At 40.8% G+C, this 27,857-nt stretch overlaps 1 protein-coding gene across 2 annotated transcripts in view; it reads left to right on the top strand.

Annotated features, from left to right (window-relative positions):
• The window catches only part of LOC114554094 (sodium-coupled neutral amino acid transporter 3), a 41,689-nt gene extending 14,266 nt beyond the window's left edge, over positions 1–27,423 (top strand). The window contains exons 2-17 of one of the 2 annotated variants that reach the window (XM_028575687.1): positions 8,284–8,513; positions 9,696–9,728; positions 9,929–10,022; positions 10,149–10,264; positions 15,929–16,002; positions 17,574–17,666; positions 17,842–17,923; positions 21,215–21,297; positions 23,095–23,153; positions 23,539–23,685; positions 24,461–24,540; positions 25,041–25,141; positions 25,758–25,882; positions 26,000–26,144; positions 26,592–26,695; positions 26,979–27,423. In XM_028575687.1, the coding sequence (XP_028431488.1) occupies positions 8,383–8,513; positions 9,696–9,728; positions 9,929–10,022; positions 10,149–10,264; positions 15,929–16,002; positions 17,574–17,666; positions 17,842–17,923; positions 21,215–21,297; positions 23,095–23,153; positions 23,539–23,685; positions 24,461–24,540; positions 25,041–25,141; positions 25,758–25,882; positions 26,000–26,144; positions 26,592–26,695; positions 26,979–27,083 (1,572 nt within the window). In that variant the 5' untranslated portion in view covers positions 8,284–8,382 and the 3' untranslated portion in view covers positions 27,084–27,423. The remainder of the gene's footprint in view (positions 1–8,283; positions 8,514–9,695; positions 9,729–9,928; positions 10,023–10,148; positions 10,265–15,928; positions 16,003–17,573; positions 17,667–17,841; positions 17,924–21,214; positions 21,298–23,094; positions 23,154–23,538; positions 23,686–24,460; positions 24,541–25,040; positions 25,142–25,757; positions 25,883–25,999; positions 26,145–26,591; positions 26,696–26,978) is intronic. The other variant, XM_028575688.1, reaches the window with a different exon arrangement.
• The last annotated feature ends 434 nt before the right edge of the window (positions 27,424–27,857 follow it).

The following is a 27,857-nucleotide window of genomic DNA, read 5'->3' on the forward strand; positions in this document are numbered from 1 at the left end:
ACTGTTAAAATATTTGCGTGTGAAACATCCGAATGAATACGAGTTGTGCATGAAGGAATCTACAGACAGCAGCCAAAATGCAGCAACTTCAGGTATGGCAAAGGTCACAGTCACAGCTAAAAACTTGTGTTAACCAGGCAGTGCCTCTCCCGGGCTGTCAGCTGTTCTCTCGGCAAATGAATTTCCCTACAGTGGGAGCGGAGTGACCGAACGGCCGCCTGCTGCTCGTTAGCTTGTTAATTTCACCCACCCAACATGCCTTCATCATACACTGGTAAGCCAAACAAAATTGTCACTAATCTGTCGATAGCGCTGTGCTTTCCTACGATGTGAAAAGAGCGAATTCAACATTAAGTTGTTACATTTAATTTAATTTTAGTGGCTGTGGATGTTTTTTGCTTCATTAATGTGTTAACTAGAGCTATCAATCTTCCTCTATAATACAATTTTTTTAATACTCAAATAATATTTTAATATTTAATGCTCAATTGCAGCCTGTTAAATAATATGTACTACACTAATCTGGCTTATGCATTGTCAGTGCCACTATATACTATAAGCATGTGGTTGTTATTACACGTTCTGTCCACTAGAGGGTCTTCTAACATCAGCCTGGCCTTGAGGGGACCTGCACGCAACTTTGTTTAGCCTACATTAATTTTCCACAACAAGCACACAGCGACAAACAAATCAACAGAGAACTCTGTAATGAAACATTATATAACAAGTCTAGTGAAGCGGCATTGTTGTAAAGGCTAACGGTGCTCGGTTAGCACAATGACATCATGTTAGAAAGTACAGCCGAAACGATTTGTCATAAACTAGGTAAGTAACAAACGATGCTAACTGCATTAATAACCAAGCCAAACCGTGCTGTCACTACTATTTTAGTGATTTATAAGCAACCTGTTTCTTGCAGATTGTCACATTACTGAGAATACAGCTATTAGAAGGTAATATATGAAGTCGAAGCTAACTCTGACAGAGGTCAGCTAACATTACCTTTAGCTGTCTCCATGAAGCTCCCAGCTACGCTAACGTTACTATATCTTGCGATGCAGTTAGAAAACAAGAATGAGCTAACTAATGTTAACATAAGCACTTTGGCTCGGTGGATGTCGATTTTAAAGGTCCCGTGACATGGTGCTCTTTGGATGCTTTTATATAGGCCTAATACTGTATCTGAAGTCTCTTTCCCGCAATTTAGCCTTGGTGCAGAATTACAGCCACTAGAGCCAGTCCCACAATGAGCTTTCCTTAGGATGTACCATTTCTGTGTCTGTAGCTATTGATTAGATGGGGGGTTGAGCAAGGTGGAGAGTGGGGGTGTGGCCTTGACCAACTGCCACTTTGCTCGTTTGAAAGCCATGATGTCTCTCTCTCATGGGTGGGCCAAATTCTCTTGGCGGGCAAAGCAGAGAAAGGGGAGGTAACCTTGCTCCTTATGACCTCATAAGGAGCAGATTCCAGATTGGCCCATCTGAGCTTTCCTTTTCTCAAAGGCAGAGCATGATACCCAGGGCTCGGTTTACACCTATCACCATTTCTAGCCACTGGGGGACCATAGGCAGGCTGGGGGAACGCATATTAATGTTAAAAAAACTCATAAAGTGAAATTTTCATGCCATGGGACCTTTAAAGTCATGTTAAAACAATTTCCTGCTCTTCGTTACAATTTCCAGCCGCAACCTGTCACTCCCCCTTACACTAAGTTAACTCGGTACGTAACGTTATCTCCGTAATGTTGTACTAACCTACGGTACGTTAGCTTAGACCTCACAATGCCTTGTGTTTCTCCCTCCCGCAAAGTTATAGTTCATAAGACGTGACATGAGTGACACATGCGGGTTGGCCAAGGCCAGAAGAGTGAGATTAGCTAACGTTTGCCAACATATTTATAAAAAAAGTCACATTTGAATAGTAATTTCAGCATTCAAATAGTATTGATTTTTTTACTATTTGAATTATATTCAAATTTCGGTATTTGTTCCAACAACCCTAGTTTTAACTGTCTTAATGGATTTAGGATGGGAGTAGGATTTGGAATTTGGTTTCGGATTCGGCAGAATCTTAACCAGTGGAGTGGTATTCGGCTAAACCCTGGATTTGGTGCATCCTTAGTTCATACAGCACTTGCTGCGCCACAGAGCTCTGTGAATGGCTCACGTTCTGGAGCAATTGTTTCAGCATCTCGTCTATTTTTTTTTTTTACGCATAGCGAGTGAAACTTGCAGGAAAACCCACAGATGATCTATTATAAACAACATAGAAGACATATTATACATGGTATAAATTATGTGATTCTGATAACTGATCAAATATGCATGTAATGAGGAAGTTAATCAGCAACTGCCAATGGGGGAACCCCAACACTTACGTCATCATACTCCGACCAATGGTGGAACTTCATCACTCAATGACAGAGCGACAGAGAATGCCATCCATAACGCTGGCCCTCACCATGCGGTGTAATTTTAACAAGTTAAAAAGTTTTATTGTCATACTGTATGCACAGTAAGGAAATGTGTTTCCATGTACAATGACATTCTTCCTTTGCTGTCCACAGATTGCCAAACAATGTAAAATCTACAATATATACCACAAATATAAAAAATAAAACAATTTTACAAAATGAAATAAAACAATGTGAAAAATAAAGCAATACTAACAATAAACAGTGCAAATGTAAACAGTGTAAGTTATGCATGTGCAAACTGGAAAAAATGTAAACAGTCAAGTACAGTTATGAGGTGAACCATGAGTATAAGTGGGTATAAATAGTCCTATACGCTGTTTAGGAGTCTGATGGCAAAGGAAAGAAAGAGTTCTTGAGTCTGGTGGTCCTGCATTTAACACTTCTGTACCTCCGGCCTGAGGGTAGAAGTGTGAACAGTCCGTGCTGGGGATGGTTGGGGTCCTTGAGGATGGTGGCGGCTCTCCTGTAGACCCTTATTTATTGTTTTGTTAAAAGTTACAACTGTAGTAAGAAGGGTATGCATGCAGTTAATTTACATGGGTCCCCTCTTAATACACTCACAGCTTGTGTTCTTCACGGCCAACAACGGCATGACGTTTTCCCATAATTACACTGCATATCTGTGTCTGTGTGTGTCTTTGTCATTATGTGTATTTATTTGCATGTTCCCCTTGTGTGAAGAACCAGAATAGAGGCAGATGATTGTTGGATGTGTTTGTTGAGTGGTTACTGCTTATTTCAGGCAGCTGTGGTGCTCAGTGGCACATGCAGCAGTACTTAAACACAGCTTGAATGGTGACATGACGTGGCGGTTACACTGAGGCTATTCACTCCTCTGCAGCTATTTTTATACGTGAGCAAGAGTGTATGGAATGACCTGCGCGGTTTGATCCTGATTTCCTGCTAGAGTGAGATAGACCCTAATCTGATCTCCTCTATCATCCTGACTGTCACAGGTCCCAAGTCTCAACTCACTGTTTTACTAAAAATGTTCTCTGATAGAACTATTAGCTGCTCATCGGTGAAATTGTGGGCATGTGTAATCTCTTAATCTGCAGGAAATCTCTTTCTGTTCATGGACAGAAAGGGAGGATAAGGAATTTGCTTGAGATGCCATAAACAAATCCTTTCGTAAATTAGTTTTCATTTTTCAGAATTGCTGTGGTGAGGTCTTTCAAATGTCCAAATCAGTTGTTTTTTTTTATGGCATTTGAAACATTTTAGCTCTGCCTTTACTGCATCAAAAGACCTGGGTGTGAAAAAAAGAAAAGAAAAACAGTGTTGATTGTCCACATGTACTTTAGCAGATTAAAAGTCTCTGAAAATTGCAGTGGAGACTCAATTAAGAAAGCTTATACGACCAGAGGGCTTCGAGAATGTCATCAAGTAGTGACAGAGGAGGCAGTATTACACTTTGAGATTACTCATTGCATAAACTGCACACACGGGCAAAGCCATACATTTAATTATTCACTGAATAAACTACAAACACAAATGCACACATGCATAGCAATAAGCGAGGATGAATCAGCTTGGACTGCGTTATTTAGTTCAGGTATCAGTTAAGGAATAACAATCAGTGGAACTGCCTGGCTCAGTTTGCCTCCTTGTGGGATGACGTTTCTCAGCAGAGTTTGCTTACGTCAGAGCCTGCGTACTGAAGGCGCATGCACTCACTGTGTGTTGGCAAACTGAGGTGATGTTTTGGATGAGGGCTTGAATAAACATAGCCTCTGCTGTTGCTGTGAAAAGACTCATTTACTCCCACCAAGAGCATCACAATGTGGCATTAACTCTTGAATAGGATTCGGAAGTTTGGATATTAATGGGGAAACATTGCATTTCTTATGATAATCTTTTTTTTCTATCTGGTCCTTCTGTTGTTTATCCTTATTTTCTTTTCTCCTATACAACTGTTTTATTATCAGTTACAAAGCTTTGTAAAATGGTGCTTCTGCTCTTGAGAAATGTGGTGGAAATATTTTGGGCACCACTGAGACAATCAGACTGATAGAGGAAGAGGATAAGGAAGAGTGATTATCACCCTGTCTGTCTCTCTATGTTCTGTAATGTTGCAGGGTGCTATTAGGAGAATGAACACACAAAATAAACCCACATTTAGTTTGTGGAGGTCTTGAAAATGTCTTGTGCTTCAGTTACATTGACACTTTTGACAGTTCTGTTCTCCTAACAACGTTTTTCTTATGGATTTGAGATGTTTTGAAATCATGGTAAACTGTAACTCCTCATGTGGACAGTAGTGCATGTGTTTTTGGATGACATAGAATCGACAGACTACAGAGCATTTCACTTTTACTGAGCATTTCCTTATAGACGCACAACTCTCCCTCTGTTTCACACCACAATGGTGCTACGGTAACTGGTGTTCAAGCCTGTGGGATTGAACTCAATTGTCTTTGTGCTCGTTCTCATTTTCTAAATAATAATAATTGGTGGTGGCGTATCACTTACATGTTTTTATCCTATTACACCAGATAGCGGTAGTAAGAATTTAAATATTATTTATTTTATAGTAATTTATTATAAAGATGTATACTTTATCCACATCTTCAACTGAATCCTTATTTCGGTACAAATATCTTTATTTAGCAAATAATACATGATATTACAATTTGTATTTCTGCTGCCAAAACCTTGTCCTACTTTTAAAGGAGCATTTTCCCCACAGCGTTTCAGCTACTTCCTTTTCACCTTCATTTGCTTCAAACTTGGAGGACTGGAGAGCAAGCTTTCTAAAAATAAGAGGCTCTAACTAAATTAGTGTGTTTCCCCTCAACTTCTTTCAAGGATGTCATGTATTGCCTTTGTTATTGAATATATTGATTGGAGGAGCCACAACTCTGTCCAATCAGGTCTGCTGTTTCAAGCTCCACTGCCTGAAGCCATTGAAAAGGCACCCTTGTAGCCGTACAGCCCATCGTGTATTGTCCTTGAATGGCTCCCCCCAACCTCTTCGTGATTTGTAGACTATTTGAGTGGCAGTGTGGTTCTGTGCAGTGATTTGTCCCATGAAAGGTGCCCTGCCTCTGCCATTGCTATACCGTCAGCAACTCTGCTACAACTGTGCATGAATACAGGATACTGGCATTTGCTAAATCCAAGGTGGCGTCTTTTCAACTAGAGCCCAGTGAAATACCTTTTCAGCCTCTCGAGTGGTGTGGCGAACTACAGCCAAAGGGGGCCCCAGCAGTATAATGATGCCTGGCACAATAGTACCACTGTTCTCCAAGCCGTTCCCAGGAAACCGCACAACATGTGCCATTGTGCACTGTGCTTTGCTGCCCAACCACGTTGCCCGGCTTTAGCCAGAGACACCGAGAGGCCTGGCTGTGCTGTGGGGCTCACAGCAACGCGGTTGGTAAGACAGGTTCAGAGGACTGCTATACGATGACCAAGGTTTATTCAACTCACACTGTGTTTGATGTGTTAAAATATTATTACAAAAAGCAACATTTAAAAGGCCAGGCTGTGAAGCGGAAGAAGCCTGAGGGGGAAAAAGGACAGCTGAGTGGTCGCCAGGAATGGTAGTACAGAAAACCCTGAACATTGTTTTTAAGTTGAACCCGCTTCAATAAAAAAGGAAACCAAGAGAAAAGTGACAAGCAGAAAAATGGACCCACAAAGACTGCTAGAACTGGTTGGTAGCTGGTCCTAGCTGGTTGTTCTCTTTTTTTATCTCAATGCTGGGGGTTTGAACATTTGTGTGTGTTCCTCCTCTATGGCTCCCAACGAGCTCTCCATTATAGCCTCCACTGCTGTTTATGCAGCAGAGCAAAGGAGCTCATTCAAGGCCAGCCAGATAGGGAGCTTTGGTCAACTGCATCCAGGAGATACGCATCATGTGGGCCTCTCTGGGCCCCACAAGCCGGCTGGTCAGCTAAGACACCACAACAGGATACCCAGGAAATAGAGGCCTGACGCAAAGCCCAGTGTGTCACAGTTAACTGAAAGCTCTGTTTCCTCTGAGCATAGACCTGTCAGTTGATGTGTCAATTATTCATGATATTTGCCAAAACATCCATTTATTGTCAACTCTATATTTTGACCAACATATCTGACTAACATAGTAGAAGTTTGTGTTTTTGCTTTAGTTTACAAGTGAAAATGTTTGTTAGCCTTACTTTCAATCCGAGCTTGTTATTTTTATCCATTCAAATTTACAGTGTCGTGGTTTCACTAAAGAATGACACATCATTTTAATCTAAATCAAAAGTTTTGGGGCATTTTTAAAATTTTGGACAATTCGGTCAGAATCTTCATTTGTCAACAGTCCCATTAAGCCACAAATGGTTCAACGCCTGGGGAACTAGTTCAGGCAGTGAACTCGAGCTGCACTGCTGTTTACACACGTGACATGCTTCACTCTCCATATCATTTACCAAACATGCCCTCTCAATTTGGCGGCATATTTAAGCTGCAACATTTCCCCATCTCTTCCCATCTTTTCCCCACCCTGCACCCGTATAGCTGCCTGCTCTTTCAGCTCCATCCCAGCATTTACCTGCAGGCTCCGGACAGGGAGGAAGCTACTTCATCATCACTCCCCAATATCTCATGTAAACCCAATATGCGGGGAGTAATGAGGTCAGAGTCTGGCCGCCAAACACAATGTTCTGCTGTTATAATAAACATTTCAAATGTGAGTTGTCTGACAGAACTACAATATGTAAGTTAGCCACTTGGTTACTTTAACAGGTCTGCAAGGAATTTGGTGTTGCTCCATCTTGACATGTCTTCTGTCATCCTCTCCGTCAGCATTCGTAGAGTGATTTGGAGTTCAGTCACGTCCCTGTTGGGCCTTAAGGAAGATACATACACTTGAATGCCCTCAGGGTGGCCTCCTTTATCTTCCCATGTGTCTCTTATTGTTGGAAACTAGGAATGAAAGCATTCCTAGTACCAATTTAATGTTTACATGTGGTCTGTTTAAAATATGTAATAAATATGCCTTCCCCAGTTTATTTAAGTCAAGTCAAGTCAAGTCAACTTTATTATCAATTCTGCAATATGTTCTAGACATACAGGGCAATTGAAAATACGTTTATCTCCGGCCAACGGTGCAATAAGTACAACTATAATCAAAAAAATAATAATACTACAAATAAAGATAAAAAAGATAAGTAATATATAGAAATAAGATAAAGAAAGATAAGTAATATATACAATACAGTAATACATTCTAAATAGTGCAAATCTAAGCCAAAATCAAACAGTACAGAAAACTAAAGATGAAGATATTTGAAATGTGCACTATAAAGAAAGAGTTCCTGAGTGTCTTCTTTAAAAGTGGCCAGTGCAGAGGGGGTTCAGAGGTCCAGAGTTCTTGGGGGCAGAGGGGAGGGGGAGGGAGAGAGGGGAGGGTGTGGAGCTTCCTGACTGCCTGGGGAATGAAGCTGTTTGCCAGTCAGGTGGAGCAGACTTGGATGCTCCTGTACTGTCTCCCAGATGGCAAGAGGCTGTGTGAGGGGAGGCCGAGGTCACCCACAATGCTGGTTGCTTTGCGGGTGAGGCGGGATTGGTAAATGTCCAGGAGTTAGGGGAGTGGGACACCAATGAGCCGCCCAGCAGCCTTGCACTTTCCCATGCAGGGTTTTACGGTTGGAGACAGTGCCGCTCCCGTACCACACAGTGATGCAGCTGGACAGGATGCTCTCAATGGTGCCCCTAAAAGTGATATCTTTAGTGTATATCATTACTGTACTGTCCAAGAATTATTATTATTATTATTAATTATTATAATTTGTAATTTTCAGGATTTTAAACTAATTGCCCATATCCCCCCACAGATCACAGGAAGAAAATACAACCTCCACTAGAACCACAGCCTTGAATATTTACACATTTCAACGGACTCATTACATACACACCGAGGCCCCAGAGCAGATATGAGTGAGGATAAACCATCCGATGCTGTGGAAACTGCTGAGGGGAACGCTATCCCGAATGGGAAAGGCCATGAGCCTGGGGAGGAGATCACAGCATTGGCCATAACACCACCTGCAGAGGCTGGTGAAAAGTGAGTAAAATCCTACTAAACACTGTCTATGTTGATCTATTTGGAATATACCTTTTTAATTTATTACAGCTCACAGATCTTTGTTTGTTCTTACAGGTAATACATGTAATTCTCCAGTTAAGGGCTGTAGCAACTATTTAAGCAAGGTGATTTGATTCACTGGGTGTTAACAGAACATCAAGTGAAATAGGTGATATGAGTAGCTCCCCTGTGCCTGTTTGTAATTAAGTTCACTCCTTCAGCACGAGAAGGTCCTGGCTCTAACTTATGCTGGGTTTTAACAGGCAGCGTTTAACTGCAACTCCTCTTCAATCTGAGTTCCGACTAGGGTTGGGTACCGAAACCCGGTGCTAATATGGCACCGGTGCCTAAACGACCGGTATCTACCAGACCGAATTGCAACACGGATTTCGGTGCCTCATTTCGGTGCCACTTAAATGCCTTCTGCGCTGCTCTCTGATGCTCTGAAACAGACGTTAGAGGCAACAGGAACATCGCTGCATGTGACGCTAGTTAACACTTCACTTGACAGCAGGTAACGTTAGCCTACCGTTAGCTAGAAGCTGGATTAAACACGGTTAAAATGCTGACAGCTAAACGGTGTAAAGAGTGTCTGTATTTCAGTGTAGAGGACTCTAACAGCAGGACGTTAAGCAGTGTGCAGCTGCCGTTGTCGGAAAATCAACACAGACATGGTGCGTTCACTTGAAATTAGTAAGCTTTGTGGTGCATTCAAAGTTATTGTAAAATACCCAATTCTCTATTCCCTATTTTTTTAAAGTATTGGTTCAGGCACCGTTTAGGCACCGGCACCGTTTTAAAAGTATTGTTTTAGCACCGGTATCGGAAAAAAAACAAACGATACCCAACCCTAGTTCCGACTATCGGCCGAACCCTCCTTTCCAGCACCTTGGTGTAGACTTTACCGGGGAGGCTGAGAAGTGTGAAACCCCTGTAATTGTCACACACTCACCGGTCTGGCACTGTCCCAGACTTATTTTTCTTCTTTTTCCTATGTAATAGATGGTTTAATTAAAAGGCCTCTCTCTGAGATACAGATGGTAATTTATAGATGTTCCTTTCACTGCATTATTTGCCTGATTATATTATTACTGAGGGTGTTGTTTTCCCACTTTGTGCTCTCGTTGGGTGATGGATGGCCTCTCCCTTCACTGCTTGTAGGGAAACTGTACCCAATAGTGCCCAGAATGAGAGGTATGTATGTTATGACAATGAACAGAGTATGTGTTTCAAATTTAGTGTGCTATCTGTCAGAAGTTGTCCTCTGTAGAAATTAGCAACTAAACCAGAAGTTGTTCTATATAAAAGAAATGACATAGTTTGTGATGAATCTTGAATGTTTTCGTTTATTGTGGTGTTACTTCAAGTTCTTTGACCATATTTCTTTCCATTAGTCCCCACAGAACTGAGAATGCAGAGGCCAACCTCCCAGAGAGCCAGGAGTTCTTATCAGGCATGGAGGAAAAGAAGACCACTCACTTTACAGATGTAAAACACAGCCAATCGACTTTTCTCAGTGGTGTCATATATACAGTTCATATAGGCAGTACCTGTATTGTTTTATCAGATTATCTAACATGTTTATTCCTCTCTTCTGTCCTGCATCTGTCATAGTTTGAGGGGAAAACCTCATTTGGGATGTCGGTCTTCAACTTGGGCAATGCGATCATGGGAAGTGGAATCCTAGGACTTGCATACGCCATGGCCAACACAGGGGTCGTCCTGTTTTTGTAAGATATTAAAATGCATTTGATACACTAAATATTTAACTCCATGTTTACAGATTGGAAGAATGACTTACGGCTCACAGATGTTGTTTGACTCATTTTCTTCCCGCTTTCCAGCGGAGGTCAGCGTTACACATAAATAGCACCTAATTGTATTGTAATTGTCCTGTATTAACCATGCAGCAGTTCCCGCTTATGACACAGACGCCGATGACGCAGATTTGTTTGATAAATACAGACTGAGATTAATAGCAAACTGGCAATCACTTTACTCGCGCAATTGCAATCATGGATGCAGAAAATAACCATATGGTTTCTGTGTGGTTGATTCTCTGCCTTGAATCAGTGGGTGTATGTACTGTATGTACGAGGGGCTTTACATATAAAAGCCTCTGCAGCAGAATTGTCTGTCAGGATAATGACATCACAGGCGACTGCAGCTTTCAGGTTGATCATTTTAAATTTTCATGCAGATGCCTTTTCTACCTTATTTAAATTAGCTGGAAGTCTTCTGACGTTTGCGCTGCAGTGAATGATCACTCTTGTTTTGGTCTTTTTATGGTATTTTTTTGACAATAAGAAAAACACAGAATATCTCCAGCCCTTAAAGCTTGTAGACTGGCTAGTAGCTTGCTTTTTAGGAAATGTCATCACCATTTCATTGCCTGCGTGTTGTGTAGTGGAGTGGCTTTTTTCCGGCAGTTTTGTTGAGCATCCAATCAGATTTATCTTGCCTGAATCTCCTGCCATTGGGGAGAGCAGATGTAGTCTGCTTGATATTATCCAAGTATCCTCCACCCCCCCCCCCCCCCCAATTTCAGCTTGCGGGCATTGTTTGGATTTATGGTGGCTGAATTCTGCATAAGCATACAAACATGAAGCTCTAGGGTGGAATATATTTCAAACTTGGTGGTGGTACAATATTTGACTGATGGGCTGTCAAAGCTTTACACACTCATTTAGGTCTTTCGTGTGTTACTGCATTTAAAATGTCCAGGAATGTCCTGTTTTCAGGAAGTTTCCAGCTGTAAGGTTGATCCGTTTTGTTGCATGTTTCTCAAAAAATAATCAGACTGGTGTTTCCAGAGGGTAATCTCACCAGATAGCACTGACAACACCAACACTTTCCCCTCCTCATCTTCCTTGTGCTGTTTTGACACCTCTTCCTGATGGTGCTACATTGTATGGTGCTGAAACTGGCTGAGTATTAATATCTGTGAAAGATTAAATGGCACTGCTGTAAGCCCCACAGTATTATATTTGTTAGAAAAAACTCAGGCACTGCTCTTTATTTAACTAAGCATCCATGGCCTGAATCAAAATTACAATGCAGAGCCCCAGTGAGAGATGAAGCAATGTTTTGGATGTTTGTATAACTCTTGGCTTGTTTTAAATGGATTCGTAGCCATGGTGAAAGACTAGATGCTCTCTCTCCCCTTTGTAGGCTTGTTACGAACAAACGCTAAACTAACCGGGCTCGTTAAAGACCACCGCTACTAAAGGTTAGCCTAGCCCCCCCTCCTCCTCTGTCTCCTTTTCCCTATGTGTTGCATTCAATGTGAGTGTGGGACTAACCAGCCAGGGTGAGTGCAATGCTTTTCTTAATTCTGGAGGGGTTTGCGTGGTGTCACGGACTGACCTCAGACTGTGATAGTTAGCGTTCTGAAGACGATGACTGCCTCGGGGACCACTCCGGTGCTTTAATTGGCTCTGTTCCGTCTGCATCCTCCCCCGGGCCATCCCCGCTCCTCCTTTGTTGTTGCAGTTGAGATAAAAACCAAAAAAAGGTGTATATACAAAAGTTTGTAGTGGGGGAAACAAGAAAGTCTTTCGGTCCTTTTGTTTTCCGTAGTGTTCTTTGTTTAGCGACATCTGTTCTACAGCCGTTCACTTGAGGCCCGGTCTTTTCGACTCACCTCCAGCTGGAAGCAACCTTCTCCAAAACCGCAATTCATAGCACACACCTGCGACTAGAGGTTATATCAGAACACAACCACTCCCCCCCCTTATGTCACGTGAGTCTGACCCTGCCCCCTTCCTGAAGGACCCCAACTAATATCCTAACAAGGCCAGAGGCAGTTTGTAAATTTCACAATAAACTCTACTACAGAAAAGTAATACAAATATTCACGTTAGCATTCAAGATTCAAATGGTTCTGGGAGAAATGTGAAGGTAGGTTTAATGTTTAATGACTACCACCACCCTAAAATATTATTGAAAGACCATATTTGAGCTCTTTTCAAAGGCTGTTGTGTCTGGAGGAATTTCCCCTCGTGTTAAAGAAAGCTTCTTATTTTGAGCTGAGCCGTGTGACTGTGGTTTTTCAAGCTGCCTGCTGCCTGGACTGGCTGAACCCTGTGTCACCGAACCCCAACGTCCATGACACTTTGCTAGACAGGAGTTGACATGAACTTGAGCCGATGAATCTACATTTAACTCTGGTGAATACATGTATTTGCGTGCGAATTTATAGAACGTGACTGAATGCAACAGTTAGCGTGTATCCTGTTAGAGATGAAAGGCTGTGTCTTTGTGTGCATATCTGCGCAATCTTGTATCAAACAATGGAGTAGCTACTGAGAAAAACAAGCAGAGTCAGTGACATATTTGGCTTAAGAATACTGGCAATTTTTCTGTTTTTTCCCATTGGTCTCCAGGCTGGGGATCGCCTCAAAAACCTTTTTTTTCCTAGCAGTGTCATTCAGATCCTTTGGTTCTGCCCCTAAAGGGAACAGAAGACCTAAAAATGAGGCAAACATGTTTTCTCAAACACAGGGAGGTAAACAAATGCAAAATAAATGCCAACAGCAACAAAAATAGGCCTGTTGCTGAGTAATTTTGTTATATAAGTTGTTTCTTATTTATCTCCACTGACTGGGTCACCTGCTGCAGACATCTTCTGTACATTCAACCTTGAGGGATTATGAAGTCTTTTATTCATTCACTTCAACCTGCACACTGATGTGAGGCAAGATGCATCAGCTCACTCCACAAATGTTAACATTCACACATAATCGTGGATGTCCTTTGTAACCTACCCAACCTATTTGAAGTTGCAATACTCAGTGTTCAGACTGTAGTGAGGACACGTGTGAAGTCATGACAGTTTTGGGACTACAGCGAGAGCCACAGTTTGACTCATGCTTTTAAACTAGATCATTTATATGTAACACTTGTTTTGGAATGTCCTTTGTTTTTGTGTCTCTTTTGGCTCGATGTTTCATATCACACAGATGTCACACAGAGGCTTCAGCGGGTCAGAAGCCCCGGCCCGGGTAGGAATGCAGCGGGGTGGAAAGCTGTGAGCTAAGCTACAGTGATCCAAGTGTGTCAGTCTGTCTGACTGTCAGCAGATCTGTCCACCCACTGCCACTTGACTGAATAAATCCCCCACCGCAAGTCAGCCCAGCATTCTTTGTTAACTGGCCAAGAGTTGAGGTCGAGTTGAAAGACGTGCTGCCTGGAGAGAGGAATGGAGAGAGAGAAAGTTAATGTCGCCAGCAGTAACAATAAAAGAGGAAGAAAATGGGAAATAGTTGGAATGAGGTGGACTGGGTCAGGGAAAGTTAGTGGATCAGGGACCCATTGACAAAACTTCTTCATGCTGTGGATTTAAACAAGTCTTAGAGGTGTGATCTTGAACATCTCCATTTAAAATCTTAATAAAGATGTTCCAATACCATTTTTTCTCAAACTTGCGTATCCCAAGTACCAATCTGTTACCAGTGCGTAATATATATATACTGTATAATTTTTTTTTTAATTTTTTAATAGCTGTATACTACCAACCAGGGCCGTTTCTAGCTTTTGGCGGGCCCTATGCAAGATGTTGTTTGGGGACCCCTATTTTGTCAAACTATGATGGGGGGGATTCAAACCTTTAAGATGATCCGATGCATCAATCTGTTACACTTTAGGAGGAAAACAGGCTAGGTTCGTAAAAACTGCATCCGCATAGCCCGCCTATAGGAAGAAACGGCTCTGCTACTGAGCCTGTATGGATGTGGTATGATTGCTGTCATTGTTGTATGGTCTGGCTCAGGTTAAACCTTTTTTTTAAACATGAACATATACATACAGAGAATACATGCCAGATAAAAGAACATGAATAAACTACTCTAAAGTTTTTATCCGGGGTTAAATTACGTGGAATTGGATCGGTACCAGCATTTTAGGCTGTATCATAGGCCTGTAGATATTAAATCCTAGTTAAAGATGTAACTTGTGCACCTTGCGAGCCGATACGAGTGCCACTATGATCCTTTAAATACCAAAACAATACATTTTTGATACCTCAAACTTTGTTGTGCAAAACTCTTTTTTCTTTCAATTAAATTTCAAAGTTCAAACATGTTAAACATAGTCTTATCACAAGCAGTGATATATTTTTGACAGTATCAGTAAATAACACGTCAGTATTTTTGTGATTTATGTTTGGTGTTTCATGTGCACAAGAAAGAATAAAGCAGATTTTAGGCCAAGTTATGAGCTCTCCGAGTGTATTTTCAGAAAAAATTACACCATGCTCATATTCTCATCTGGTATGATTTTTTTTTTTTAATGATAGCAACAGTAGAAAATGATGTCGGAGTGGACTAGGATTATCCCAGGAACCAAACAAATATCCAATGGTCAAAAAGAAAAGATAGATGCTAATCACTGCAGCGGAATACACAAAAAGAAATAATGGAAAAACTGTGAATATGAGTCAGCGGAGATTCTAGTCCAGTCCTTTAGGAGACAACTCTATTATGGAAAGTGGAAGGAATGACTGTTGTTGTGACTAAAGTGGGTTATTTCCAAGGGGGTAAGTGAGCATCCGGAAAGCGTACCTCCCATGGGGAAATTCTGAGGCTAACAAGCCATCAACTTCTGCTAGCATTCCATTGACTCCCATTCATTTTGGCGTCACTTTGACAGGGAAAAACTTTACATCTGAAGCGTTTAAAGACTCTATGTGTCCATTGTTTATTTCAAAAGAAACACGACAATGTATAAAAGGGTCCATTAGTCTCAAGGGAGAAGCCCATAGAGAGTCCGTGAAAGCATCGGAACAAATATTTCAGCAACTTACAACTTTCAGACAGGTTGCTCACGTTAGATCTACGTCATCAAGCTCAGTTTGAGGCTGTGCAGTATGCTCAGCCATCACTGGAAAAGTACTTCTAATGGACTTCACTGGTCTCCTTCGAAGTCTGCGACGTCGCTTTATTTCACTGTCTATGGTTATTTCACCACTGAGGAACAAATAGGAGAACATTAATGTTTACAAAGGATTGTCCTCACTCTGTCAATCTCACTATTGTGTTGGAAACATTTCTTTTGAAACTGTCCATTTGTTGTGCGTGTGCTTACTTACTGTGTCAGAGGGCAGAGGGGCTGACAGGTCAGCCTCCCTGGCTCAGCATTGAGTAACAATCCAGGGTAAAGCAAAGCCACATGGACTCTGTTCTTCCAACACAGTCTGTGTACCGGCATCCGGAAACATGTATGCCTATGCTGCAGCTGTGTAAATAGCATACAGGGTAATGTGTAGTGTAAAACTGTAACATAAAAAGTTGTTTGAAAAATGAGAGCACTTGGTATAATGGTGATACGAATTGTGTTTTCTGGTCAAAGAAGTGGCAGTAATATTGTTCATGTCTGTTGTTGCGTGTCTGTTTCAGGGTACTTCTAACAGTGGTGGCAGTCCTCTCGTCATATTCCATCCATTTACTGCTAAAGTCTTCTGGTATTGTAGGTATGTATGTAACTTGACAACATCCATCTTCTGATTCAAGGAATTTCTTGTCATATGCCTTAAAATGCCACCAGTGCATTTCCACACAATGAAAACGTTCCATGTTTAATATATACACATTATACAGTTACACACACAGTGTTACAGAATTAACAATAGGGTTGGGTACCGAAACCCGGTGCTAATATGGCACCGGTGCCTAAACGACCGGTATCTACCGGACCAAATTGCAACACGGATTTCGGTGCCTCATTTCGGTGCCACTTAAATGCCTTCTGCGCTGCTCTCTGATGCTCTGAAACAGATGTTAGAGGCAACAGGAGCATCGCTGCACGTGACACAAGTTAACACTTCACTTGACAGCAGGTAACGTTAGCCTACCGTTAGCTAGCAGCTGGATTAAACACGGTTAAAATGCTGACAGTTAAACGGTGTAAAGGGTGTCTGTATTTCAGTGTAGAGGACTCTAAAAGGGGAACGTTAAGCAGTGTGCAGCTGCCGTTGTCAAAATCAACACAGACGTGGTGCGTTCACTTGAAACTAGTAAGCCTCGTGGTGCAGTCAAAGTTATTGTAAAATATCCTATTCCCTATTACCCTATTTTGTAATGTCGGTTCAGGCACCGTTTAGGCACTGGTACCGTTTTAAAAGTATCGTTTTAGCACCGGTATCGGAAAAAAACCAAACGATACCCAACCCTAATTAACAAGTACATTAAACATACATAAGTAAACTTGAATAGATAGAACAGAAAACAAAATGGGTTAGCAGCAACCTGCTCCTATGGTCTGCAGAACAATCTTCTTGCCTGAGGATAAAAGCTCTCCTTAAAATAAACGGTGTGTACCACGATATCCCTTACCCGATGGTAGCAGTGAAAACAAGTGATTGTCTGTATGAGCCTTGTCTCTGATAATTGCTTGTGCTCTTTTTTCTGCACTTCATGCACATCATACATCTCATCCAGGTATGGCTTTAGGTATTGGTATGGCAATTGCTTCCTATTATTATGGATGCCTGCTGAATCGCTTCAGGACAAATATTAGATTCACTATTAAACCTCCAGTAAAAACACTTTCAATAGTGAACTGATATAAATTGACAAGTTTTGTAGACATACAACATTTCTTATTGTATCTAAGAAAACATAGCATTTTCCTGTGCCTGTGCCTGTTTTTGAATGCAGTCGGTGTCTTCAGACCAAGTGTTACAGAGTAATTAAAAACCATCCTCGACCTCGACAGAAACACCATCAGTGTAGGTGGTCATACTCCTCTTAGAATCAATGGTCACTTTTGGTTTTGCGCAATGCACACAGTGACAGAAAGGTTGTTCTCAGTGCACCACAGAGAAAGTTCTCTCACCTCTCTCCTGTAGGACTGTTCATTGTCATCATTTATCTGATAAACTACCTTCTAATATCAGATATGATACAATCACAATGAACCCCAGAACTGCTACAAAAGTTGTCATGCTTAATTAGATTTGCAGTCTCTTTAAAGTCCTAGACCTTGGTAGTATGGATTTAACACATTGATAAAATGCTTTTTTATCTGGTGTTTGTGGCTCAGGTATTCGTGCGTATGAGCAGCTCGGCTACAGGGCCTTTGGGACCCCGGGGAAGATGGCGGCAGGTATTGCTATCACGCTGCAGAACATTGGAGGTAAGGTCACACTGCCATCTGTCCTCACACTTACACACATTTTTTAACTTTCCGCTGACGTTTCTGGCATAATACTCTTAATACTCTAACCTAGTAGTAATCTGTGATTAGAGGTTTGGGATTAATACTGTATACGACTCTAACTCATTATTGTGTTTGTATCTCCTTTCCACAGCCATGTCCAGTTACCTGTACATAGTCAAGTATGAGTTGCCTTTGGTCATCCAGGCCTTTCTGAGGGTGGATAAACCTGCAGGGTGAGTGGTCAATGCATGAGATTTAGAAGTTTTCATTCGTACTATTCAGTAATTGAAGGGATTTCAGATACATACTGATAAGGCATTTGGGAAGGAGTACATGTCTGATTTGTAGCTAAATGTGGATGCTAAAATCCATGTATTCTTGCCTTGTCAGAAAATTACTAAAATTAAAAAGCAAATACTTAATTTTTTTCACATAACTTTACTCAAAAGAAGATGTTTAAAGTTGTAATCCCTAAGATTTCAGTCTTAGTTCATTAGCGACACCTATGGTCACTGGTGGAAACTGCAAGTGTAGTACACTACACTACAGCAAGCACTCCTTGAGCAGTTACTTTGTCAGAAATACAACATAAGAGCAACTGATGTTTCTGTTTACCAAGCAGCCAAAGAAACGTATGTTGTTTTAATAAAGAAGCCAGTTTCCATCATGCCATAAGCAACCTTGATTGAAATAAAAGTCATTCCACACACTTGAAATAATGCTTGACATACACCTGGTTCAGTGTCTAAAAATGACACTGAACCATTTCTGGGCAAGAATACATGGATTTTAGCATCTACATTTAGCTACAAATCAGACATGTACTCCATGCCTCCTAAAGGTTAAAAATGGGTGATATCTCGCCACTTCTCTATGGGCCCTCATGCAGCTGTCCTGCATGTACAAAGATTTCAGCCTCCACAGAGGAGCTGTGTCAGGCTGTGTCAGTTGGCAGGCCTGGTGCTGCTCTGGATGTACTGAGCAGCTGGCGTGAGAACAGCTGTGATAGTGACCCGGGAGGAGAAGAGCAGCATGGTCACTGAGAAATGCACACATCAAAACACAGCTAGACTCCACGGCTGAAAACGTAAATCATGGGATATTACTGGCCTCAGGGACAAACAACATTCACTTCCTCGGATGGAATTTCGAGTGTGATGTTCCCCAACACACCTTAAACCTTACCCCAGTTAGAGCCTTTCCTCACCTACTTTTCGGGGTCTAAGAGAAGTATTTGAGAAGAAGGGGGGAGAAATGGGAGTATATTATAGAAGTGCATGAACTGCGCTGGTGTCAGCCTATTTGGAGGAGAATGGAGAGTACCTCTGATACCATTTTTGCTCATGAATGTTGAAAATGATGTGTCCCACTACATATAGTCACTATAGAAGTGATATACTGTGACAACATGTCCACATTGTTTTATGGTGTAGGCTTGCCTTTCTCTGTGTAGCACAGTGCTGTGGGCCATGGTCAACAATCACTGTTTATTTGAAATGACAGACTAGATTATCCCAGTGGCATTTCATCCCATCAGTGGGTGTGTGTTTATATTGCTAAACTGTACAAGGGGTGGACAAAATAACAGGGACATACAATCCGATGCAAGAGCATAAAATAGCCATGCAACAAATACTATGCAAAAAATACTACTTTGTAGTAGAATAATTATACTGTAATGCTTAAGCTAATAATTGTATGTTACAGTGAATTACAGCTTACAGTGTTCAGTTTTTGTTGACTGCATGTATGGATCATTATTTTGGATTTAATTATTATTATTATTATTATTATTAATTTATCAAAAATACATTAATCTCCAGGAAGTTACTCAGTGTTTATTAAAAACAGTCCAAAATCAGATGAAAAAGAATCAATACTACAAAAATCCAAATGAAAAAAACACTGTTTTATACATTTTCTGGTGGGGCCATGTTTTCCTTTACTTTCTGTTTCTGGAAAGTAAATGATGTACAGTCTTCTCACAGCAGGAAACACAAGGATTTTTGCATTCATAGGGACAAAACATTTGTTTGAAAATTCAATCCATCGAAGGTTTTTTCTGTGAAAATTAGTAAAAACTGAAAGAAGATCCTCAACTAAATTAACAGTATCATAGGTTTTAGTTAATATTTGTAGTTGTTTGTAGTTAATATACGGTAGTTTCTGGTGCTCTTTTACTGGCACAGTATCAGTGAAAATTATTACCTTCACAAAGATAATTGTTGTTGTTGCATGGCTGTTTTATTGCATTGTATTGCATGGGGTTTCTTCTTGTCCACCCTACTATACATGCATGGGTGCGTGTGTGTGTTTGTGTGTCTATGTCACATGCACATCAATGTACGGAGCCCCAGAAGGGTCATGGCAAGATTTTTTTCAGGGGACTACTTTTGCGTTACGCAAAAAAATCTTGCCATGACCTCTGTGTGTTTGTGAACATGCTTGTTCAACCAGTCAACTTTTCAGAGAGCCACTGGTATTTCAGTGTGGAGAGTGCTACATGTATTTTCTTATTATAGTAAGCTCTGTTACTGTTTGTAATTCTGTATTTGTGTGTTTGTGAAATACTGTATGTTTGTGTGTATGTGTGTATCAGTGTTGGTGAGATATTGTGACCCTGGTCCAGATGGACGGAGGGCAGGATGACAACAGGATAGATCAGCCTCTTCTTGTTTTGAGGTGTGTGTGTGTGTGTGTGTGTGTGTGTGTGTGTGTGCGTGTGTGTGCGTGTGTGTGTGTGCGTGTGTGTGCGTGTGTTTATGTGCGTGCGTGCAGAGCCTCCCACCTGATAGAAGTCACGGAATTAATCACCCTATGTCAATCTAAAAATAGCTCACAGAGGTTTGTTTCCTAGACATGGCTGTGCATGAGACAGTAGCGTGGTAGGTTGTGTCAGTGGAGTCTGTTTGTCAGAGATTTTGCCAAACGTCTCATGTTCATGTCCTCCACGCAGTCATGATGGTGTTTTTTTGGTTTTTTTGGTGGACAAATGCTAAAACTCTTATTCTGTCAAAAAGTTTAAAAAAATACAAGATTTAGTCTGAAAACTACGTGTGTAATTTGTGTGTAATATTAACCTCTCCTAAAACTATTCCCATAAACAACACAGAGGACATGACCTCGGTGTCCTAGCTACAGCCACAGTTCTTAGTGTCCAGTGGTACAGGGAGCAAAGAAGCTTATTTTTTTCACTCTAGAAATTGTATTTCATGGCAACCAGTTTAATTTGTGTTCACGTCTGTTCATTTGTGTATATAACTACTTTGCTTAGTGGTGGAGATATATGTGTGTGTGTATATATATATAAAAAGAAATCCTTAATCAGTAACTCTGCTTTTTTTTTTTCTGCATCACGTAAGCCTTATTTGTGTGCACCTCATTTTCTAGCTGTTCGCCCACTTTTCCCCTGTGCCTTCTCAATCAATATCTGACACAGTGCAAATGCTTAACAGGATTGGGATGGAGAGGAGTAATTCCAAATCAATATGTTTAATTCTTTGTGTCTTTCTGCCTCTCTGCAGGGAATGGTACCTGAACGGGAACTACCTTGTGATCATTGTATCTATTTCAGTAATATTACCACTTGCTCTCATGAAACAGCTAGGTGAGTATATAATATCATGTCCTTCTTGCAGTGGGATGCCCACATCTCATTTGTGTTTCAATCTGGGCTTCCTTTTAAATTCTGTGTTGAGTTATGTTTTGCATGAAGATTTGGTTAAAGCGAGACTATGTAACTTGCTAAAAAGATTATAGTTATGGAATAATGTTAAATGCTGGACTACTGTTTGGCATTTCGCTAAAATGCTAAACTATTGTAACAGCAGAACAAGTGACATTCCGGAGCCTGCCAACTGACTTGGTAATGTTTCTGTTACACAGCAATATTTACCTCAAATGAGCAGTGTGTAAGATTTACAAGCATCTTTTGGCAGAAATGCAATATACTATTCAAAATTATGTTTTCATCAGATTCAGATTCACCAGAAATTAACAATAGTTGTGTTTTCGTTAGCTTAGAATGAGCCTTTTATATCTACATAGGGAGCGGGTCCTCTTCCACGGAGCCCTCCGTGTTGCACCACCGTGTTTCTACAGTAGCTTGAACTGACAAACCAAGCACTGGCTCTAAAAAGGGTCTTTCGGGTTTGTTTTTTTTACCTGAAGGCCACTGTAGGTTCTACTATATGCTTGCAAAGGGAGAGGTGAGGGGAGGGCGATTCAGTTGATTGCAATCTGCAACCTCACCGCTAGATGCCACTAAATCCTACACACTGCTTCTTTAAATCTGTTAACATTACCCACCAAAAGCTGCTGGTCGTACCAGAACAGGTAAGGCTGTAGCAGCAAAACCCCTGGATGAATCCAACTTTTCATTGTTAAGACAAAGAATGTGTTATTTCTTCTCTCAAAAGTTACATACCGGTAGGCTCACTTTAACAGAAAAGTTTTGTATGGTTAACAAAACGATATTATTATTAAATCAAATTGAAAATACTTAAAGAATTATGCAACATCCTCTGGTGTGAAAATATAAGAACTGCCAACATACCTTTTCCCAACATCCTGCAGGGCTAGAAGCAGAAAAGGAGCTCATATAGGGTTTTATGCAATGACTTGCTCAAGGACATTTCATCTAAGGGGATGTTTGAACTGATGCCATGCCCTGTATCATTAGGGCAGCATTGCAAAAGTTTGAGAGCCACACATGGATGTTTAGTTTTTTTTATTTAAGGGCTTGTTGATTTCCATGTTAGAGCTGGACTCTGCCTTTGTTTTATTCAGATTGTTTTCTGGCAGAGAGAGTCTTTCTCCTCCCCTCCTCTTTTTCTTGCTTTAGTGACCATTTCCACTGTTGTCCTCCTGAGATGTCCCTTGGTACATGGCTGATGCCCCTGCTTCTTTAAGTCACACCTGAATGCATTGTGTGTAGCCATGCCTGATAATTGCCAACACACTGCTAGACTGCCATGGGTTCACTCACTTTAAAATAATAACCTTTGTTGCCTTTGTGACATACACAAGTCCAATGTGTTTCCGAAAGGGTTGGTTGAGTGTCATGCAGTCTGTCTGAATCGCAGCGCTTCAGATGAGCAAGTACATGAAACAAAACAGATGCAAAGGAGAAGAAAAAGCAGGGAGAGACAGTTTGGAAGTAAGAAAAGGGGGCGTATTGTCTGGCCTCTTGTAGAAAGTCTCCTGCTGAGACATTGAGGTCAACGGAGCCAGTCAGTCCAGTAATGAGCTCCGACTCCCAGCACATTAAATCAGTCTAGTTCACCACAAGGCTTGAAAAACATACAGCAGAAGATATACGGTTCATTAGTGTAATGTATTTCAGATTGAGCATGACCATGTATTCCCAGATAAGAGACATGCTAATGAAGTGTTTGTGTTTTAGGTTACCTGGGATACACTAGTGGTTTCTCCCTGAGCTGCATGGTTTTCTTCCTGATTTCGGTACGTCCTCTGACTCTTGCTATATCTACATGTAAACTAGACATCATGTCTTGCTTCTTGTTTCTTGTCTGTTGGCAGAAACATCAATGCAGCATATTCAGATGCACTGGGATCAGTCTGTAACACCATTTTTTCACCTTCCCACTATCTTTTTAGTATTCCATACTCTCTCTACTCATTGCCATTGACTAATGTTTGCACGCTGTGGTTCCAGGCTGTGTCGGTTCTCTGTCTTTCTCTGACCTAGTTTTAGCTGTGCGAGCTGTAATCCATGCATCGCTCTCTCTTTCTCTGGCTCTCTCTGCCATATTTTCTGCCTGTCTGTATGCTAACTGTGTCCCACAGCCTTTGTTTCTGCTTAACAACTCTCCTCTGCACTCCACAGGTCATCTACAAGAAGTTCAATACGCCATGTCCATTTACTGACTTTGCATTCAATAGCACTACCAGTGGGCTGAATGTCAGTGCCATGGATCCTGGTGGGGAGCCTGATCCTGCCTGTATTCCAAAAATGGCCAACCTCAACTCACAAGTAGGTTTTATGCATGTCACTCAGTCTGAAATTGCAAATGCGCCTCCACTGCCATGGCAGCCACCCACTTATGTCATAGTCATCTTCAGCATGTTCCCAGTGACAGTTCACAACCCAAGCATGGAAATCACACTTGGTTTGAAGCACTCAGTTGCATTCAAGAGGAGATCTTTTTTTTTTTTTTTTATCAAGTTGTTAATAACAGACGGCGATTAATTTAAGGCAAAGATGGACAGTGACCCCTGAGCTGTCTGCTACTGTCAACAGAGGAATACAATTTCTTTGGCATTCTGTTGCTTAGTGAGATTATCAAGTTGATGGGTAATGAATGAAATGGGAAAGAGCTGACATTTCTCTAAGTACCCTATTTATTTTACACACAGTACATACCTTCACAACAGGGGAGACTCCGAATCACAGCTAGATGCTTACATTTGTTTGATTGCAACAACATTACTTTATTTTATTTAAACCTTTTTACTTCCCAGTGCATTAGCAAATACTAGTTGTTCCTAAGTAGCATCACTTAAATACATATGAGACTTTGCTAACCCGGGCTAGTAAGACCAATCTGTGCTGCTTAGCAGCTTACAAGTAAGGCATTCTTAAATAGGATAAAGCTGGTCCGCAGCCAGGCCCAGGTTAATCAAAGGGAAACAATTAGCTCTCTGTGATGTGTCTGAGGGAGTAATGGGCTGTAAAGTGCGAGGTTGGTGGTAAGACGTCTGGGATGGCACTGCTGTATCTATGGTGACCTGTTGGGGTTCATTTTCAGACGGCCTACACCATCCCCATCCTGGCGTTCGCCTTTGTGTGCCACCCCGAGGTCCTGCCCATCTACACAGAGCTGCGCAAGTATGTTCTAATGATGGAAAACTCCTGCTAACTTTTGGACAAGAAATCAGTTACATAAAGAGAGGAAAGACGCTATGTGTGATTTGTGCTTGGCTGATCATAACCTTATCACGTGCACTGCTTTCACTTTATTTTGAAATGCATTGGCACTGCTTGTACGATGTAGCATGTTGTTAATTTAGATCATCCTGCTTTCAACCACTGTTGCTTGTTTTCCTAAGATGATTTTGGGATGAGTTTTTGAATCTTTGAGGCATTTTCCTGCAACTAAAGTAGCCCCGCAGCTGAAGATGGTATTTTATAGTAACTGGGTTACATGCTTTCTATATGGGCATATAATGTGACAGTGGATGCCCTGATATTATATATGTGTGTGTGTGTGTGTGTGTGTGTGTGTGTGTGTGTGTGTGTGTGTGTGTGTGTGTGTGTGTGTGTGTGTGTGTGTGTGTGTGTGTGTGTCTGTGTGTGTGACATCACATGGCAATATCTTCTGATTTCAGTCCCAACAAGAAAAAGATGCAGCATGTGGCCAACATCTCTATTGCAGTCATGTACTGCATGTACTTCCTGGCTGCCCTTTTTGGATACCTAACTTTCTATGGTGAGGCCTGGTCCTCCTCCCATTGCAGAATATCTATCTATCTATCTATCTATCTATCTATCTATCTATCTATCTATCTATCTATCTATCTATCTATCTATCTATCTATCTATCTATCTATCTATCTCTCTTTCTCTATCTATCTATCTCTCTATCTATCTTTCTATCCTGCCGCATTTTGCTTCTTAATTTTCTTTATTTATTCATGTTATTTGTTTTCATATAAGGTTACAAGTTTATCAACGCATTATTAAGTCTGAATCACTATGTCATAGCAGAACACTAATCATGTAGGCTGAAAAGCATCATGATGCATCTGCCCCCTCTAGTGGTCAGATTGTAGATCTTACAATAACATAATCTGCTCTTAAAAGGCATGATTGATGAAGGTTTCATTAGTTATTTATTAGTCATTTTTACCTATATTTAGGATGTTAATAAAGCATGATTTCTGCATTATTTGCTATAATATATACCAGTTAATATTAAAATGTTACCTTTTTAAATCAATGTTATCAGTACAAATTATGTTTTGCCAGCTGGTTTGGGAAGGAGTGTTCTTCCTTCATCATTCTTGGACCTACTCTATTTTTTTTTCTTTTTTGATCTCTTTCAGGGGAAGTGGAAGCAGAGCTGCTTCACACCTACAGCCGCATTGATCCATATGACACTTTGATTTTGTGCGTGCGTGTGGCTGTGCTCACTGCTGTCACACTCACTGTACCCATTGTGCTCTTTCCTGTAAGTACACTTTTAGAACTTTAAGTTTACACATTGGCTTACTTCGGGCAAATCATAAAGCAGTTATTTTCTTCATGCAGTTAAAATTGAAAATTGCGTATTTTGTGTTATAATCAGGTACGGAGAGCGATCCAGCAGATGATGTTTCCCAACAAGACTTTCAACTGGCCCCGTCATATCGCCATCGCTGCCGTTCTGCTCACTTTTATCAACCTGCTGGTCATCTTTGCCCCCAACATCCTGGGCATCTTTGGGATCATTGGTAGGTTAGACCAACCCTGGAACAAGGGTGGTTTTAAGGCCTAAAAGCACCAACAATAAGACAGACTCTGTTACTAGTAGTAGCATCCTGACAAATCCTGAGTAGCTTCCATGATCTCTTTATTAGTGGATTATTATGCATGTATATTTACATTCATACACAAATGTATATTATGTGTGTATAGTTCATACCTACATACTCTTATATATTGTTACATAATCAAAACAACAGTTCTTATAATGAACCTTTTTCTAGATGTTCCAGACTCAGTCCATCTCAAAGTGCAGAGTACTTCAAAGTTGGTCACATGCAAACTAATGTATTTTGCCACCTTTTCTACAAATAATCACTACAGTGCTGTCAGACTTGCAGCAGCACTTAATGAGAACTGAAGGGAGTGAGATTTCAGGATGAATAATTAGTTTTGTTTTTTTGTCTGATTTCCAGGTGCCACCTCTGCCCCTTGTCTCATCTTCATATTCCCTGCTGTTTTCTACATTCGTATTGTACCCAAAGAAGACGAGCCAATGCGCTCGTTCCCCAAAATCCTGGTGAGCATCTCATGAAAATAACAGAAAATTAAGTTCAGTTTAGTTTCATTTATTTTAGATTAGGTGAGGTTATATAAAGCTAAATGTGTAAGATGTTCTGTGGATTGAGAATGACTAAATTGTATGGTTAAGTTACTTTCTAAGGGATAGCTAATATCAATGCTTTACTATGGAAGTTACTGTAAATATCATAAAAGGATGCATCCAGTTAGTGTTCCTGCCCTGTTCTATCCCCTGTTCTCTTGTCACTGTCTTTAACTCACTCACTTCTCCTCTCTTCTAGGCCGCCTGTTTTGCTGGAATAGGCTTCCTATTTATGATAATGAGCCTTAGCTTTATCATCATTGATTGGACATCGGGCAACAGCAAAGCCAGCAGTGGTCACTAGGCACCACATTCCTTTTTTTTCACATTTTATATTGTTGATTTAGATCTGTGTTGTAATGTTACAGTTTTGACTTTGAATGATGTTTGATGTTGAAGATGTCCTATCTTTTCCATTAGAGAATATTGGCAACAGAGAAGGAGTCTAGAGTTCAGAATGGCTCTCAGTTTCTCCGCAAAAGCTCTCACTCTAATGACATTACACTGTACTGAACATCCGGCCAAACTTCCCTTGAAAGTTGATAGTTGAATTTACAGAATAGGCCAGGTGCATAAAGATTAATGTTGACATTTGGAGGATGTGCCTTGTGAGATGGATGTAAAAAAAAAAAAAAAAAAAAAAATATTAAGTAACAATATAGAAAGCTGCTGTCTTTATACGCCTGTCCTTGTGTTGGGCGTAAGCATCTGCCAACCCTTGCCATCGTTGTCTTGTCCCTAATCATATAATCATATGATCTTTGATCTGAAAACTGCTACTCAGATTATAAACACAATCTGAGGCATGTCCCTTTGAACTATCGAAAAAATGTATTTAATGATAGACCATTCTTTTATGATTTTGATGTCTATTATTATTATTATTATAAGTTATTTGATTAACTACATATTTGCCACTTTGTGCAACTGCAGAGGAAAGTGATAGTAAAAGCTATTGCACTGAAAGAAAGATAAATTAAAGGAATAGTTCAACATTTTACAGAAAATACGCTTACTGACTTTCTTGCAGAGGAGATTGATACCACTCTCATGCTTGTACAGTGAATTTGAAGCTGCA

This window comes from Perca flavescens, chromosome 4 (genome assembly GCF_004354835.1).
Source record: "Perca flavescens isolate YP-PL-M2 chromosome 4, PFLA_1.0, whole genome shotgun sequence".
Taxonomy (NCBI): Eukaryota; Metazoa; Chordata; class Actinopteri; order Perciformes; family Percidae; genus Perca; species Perca flavescens.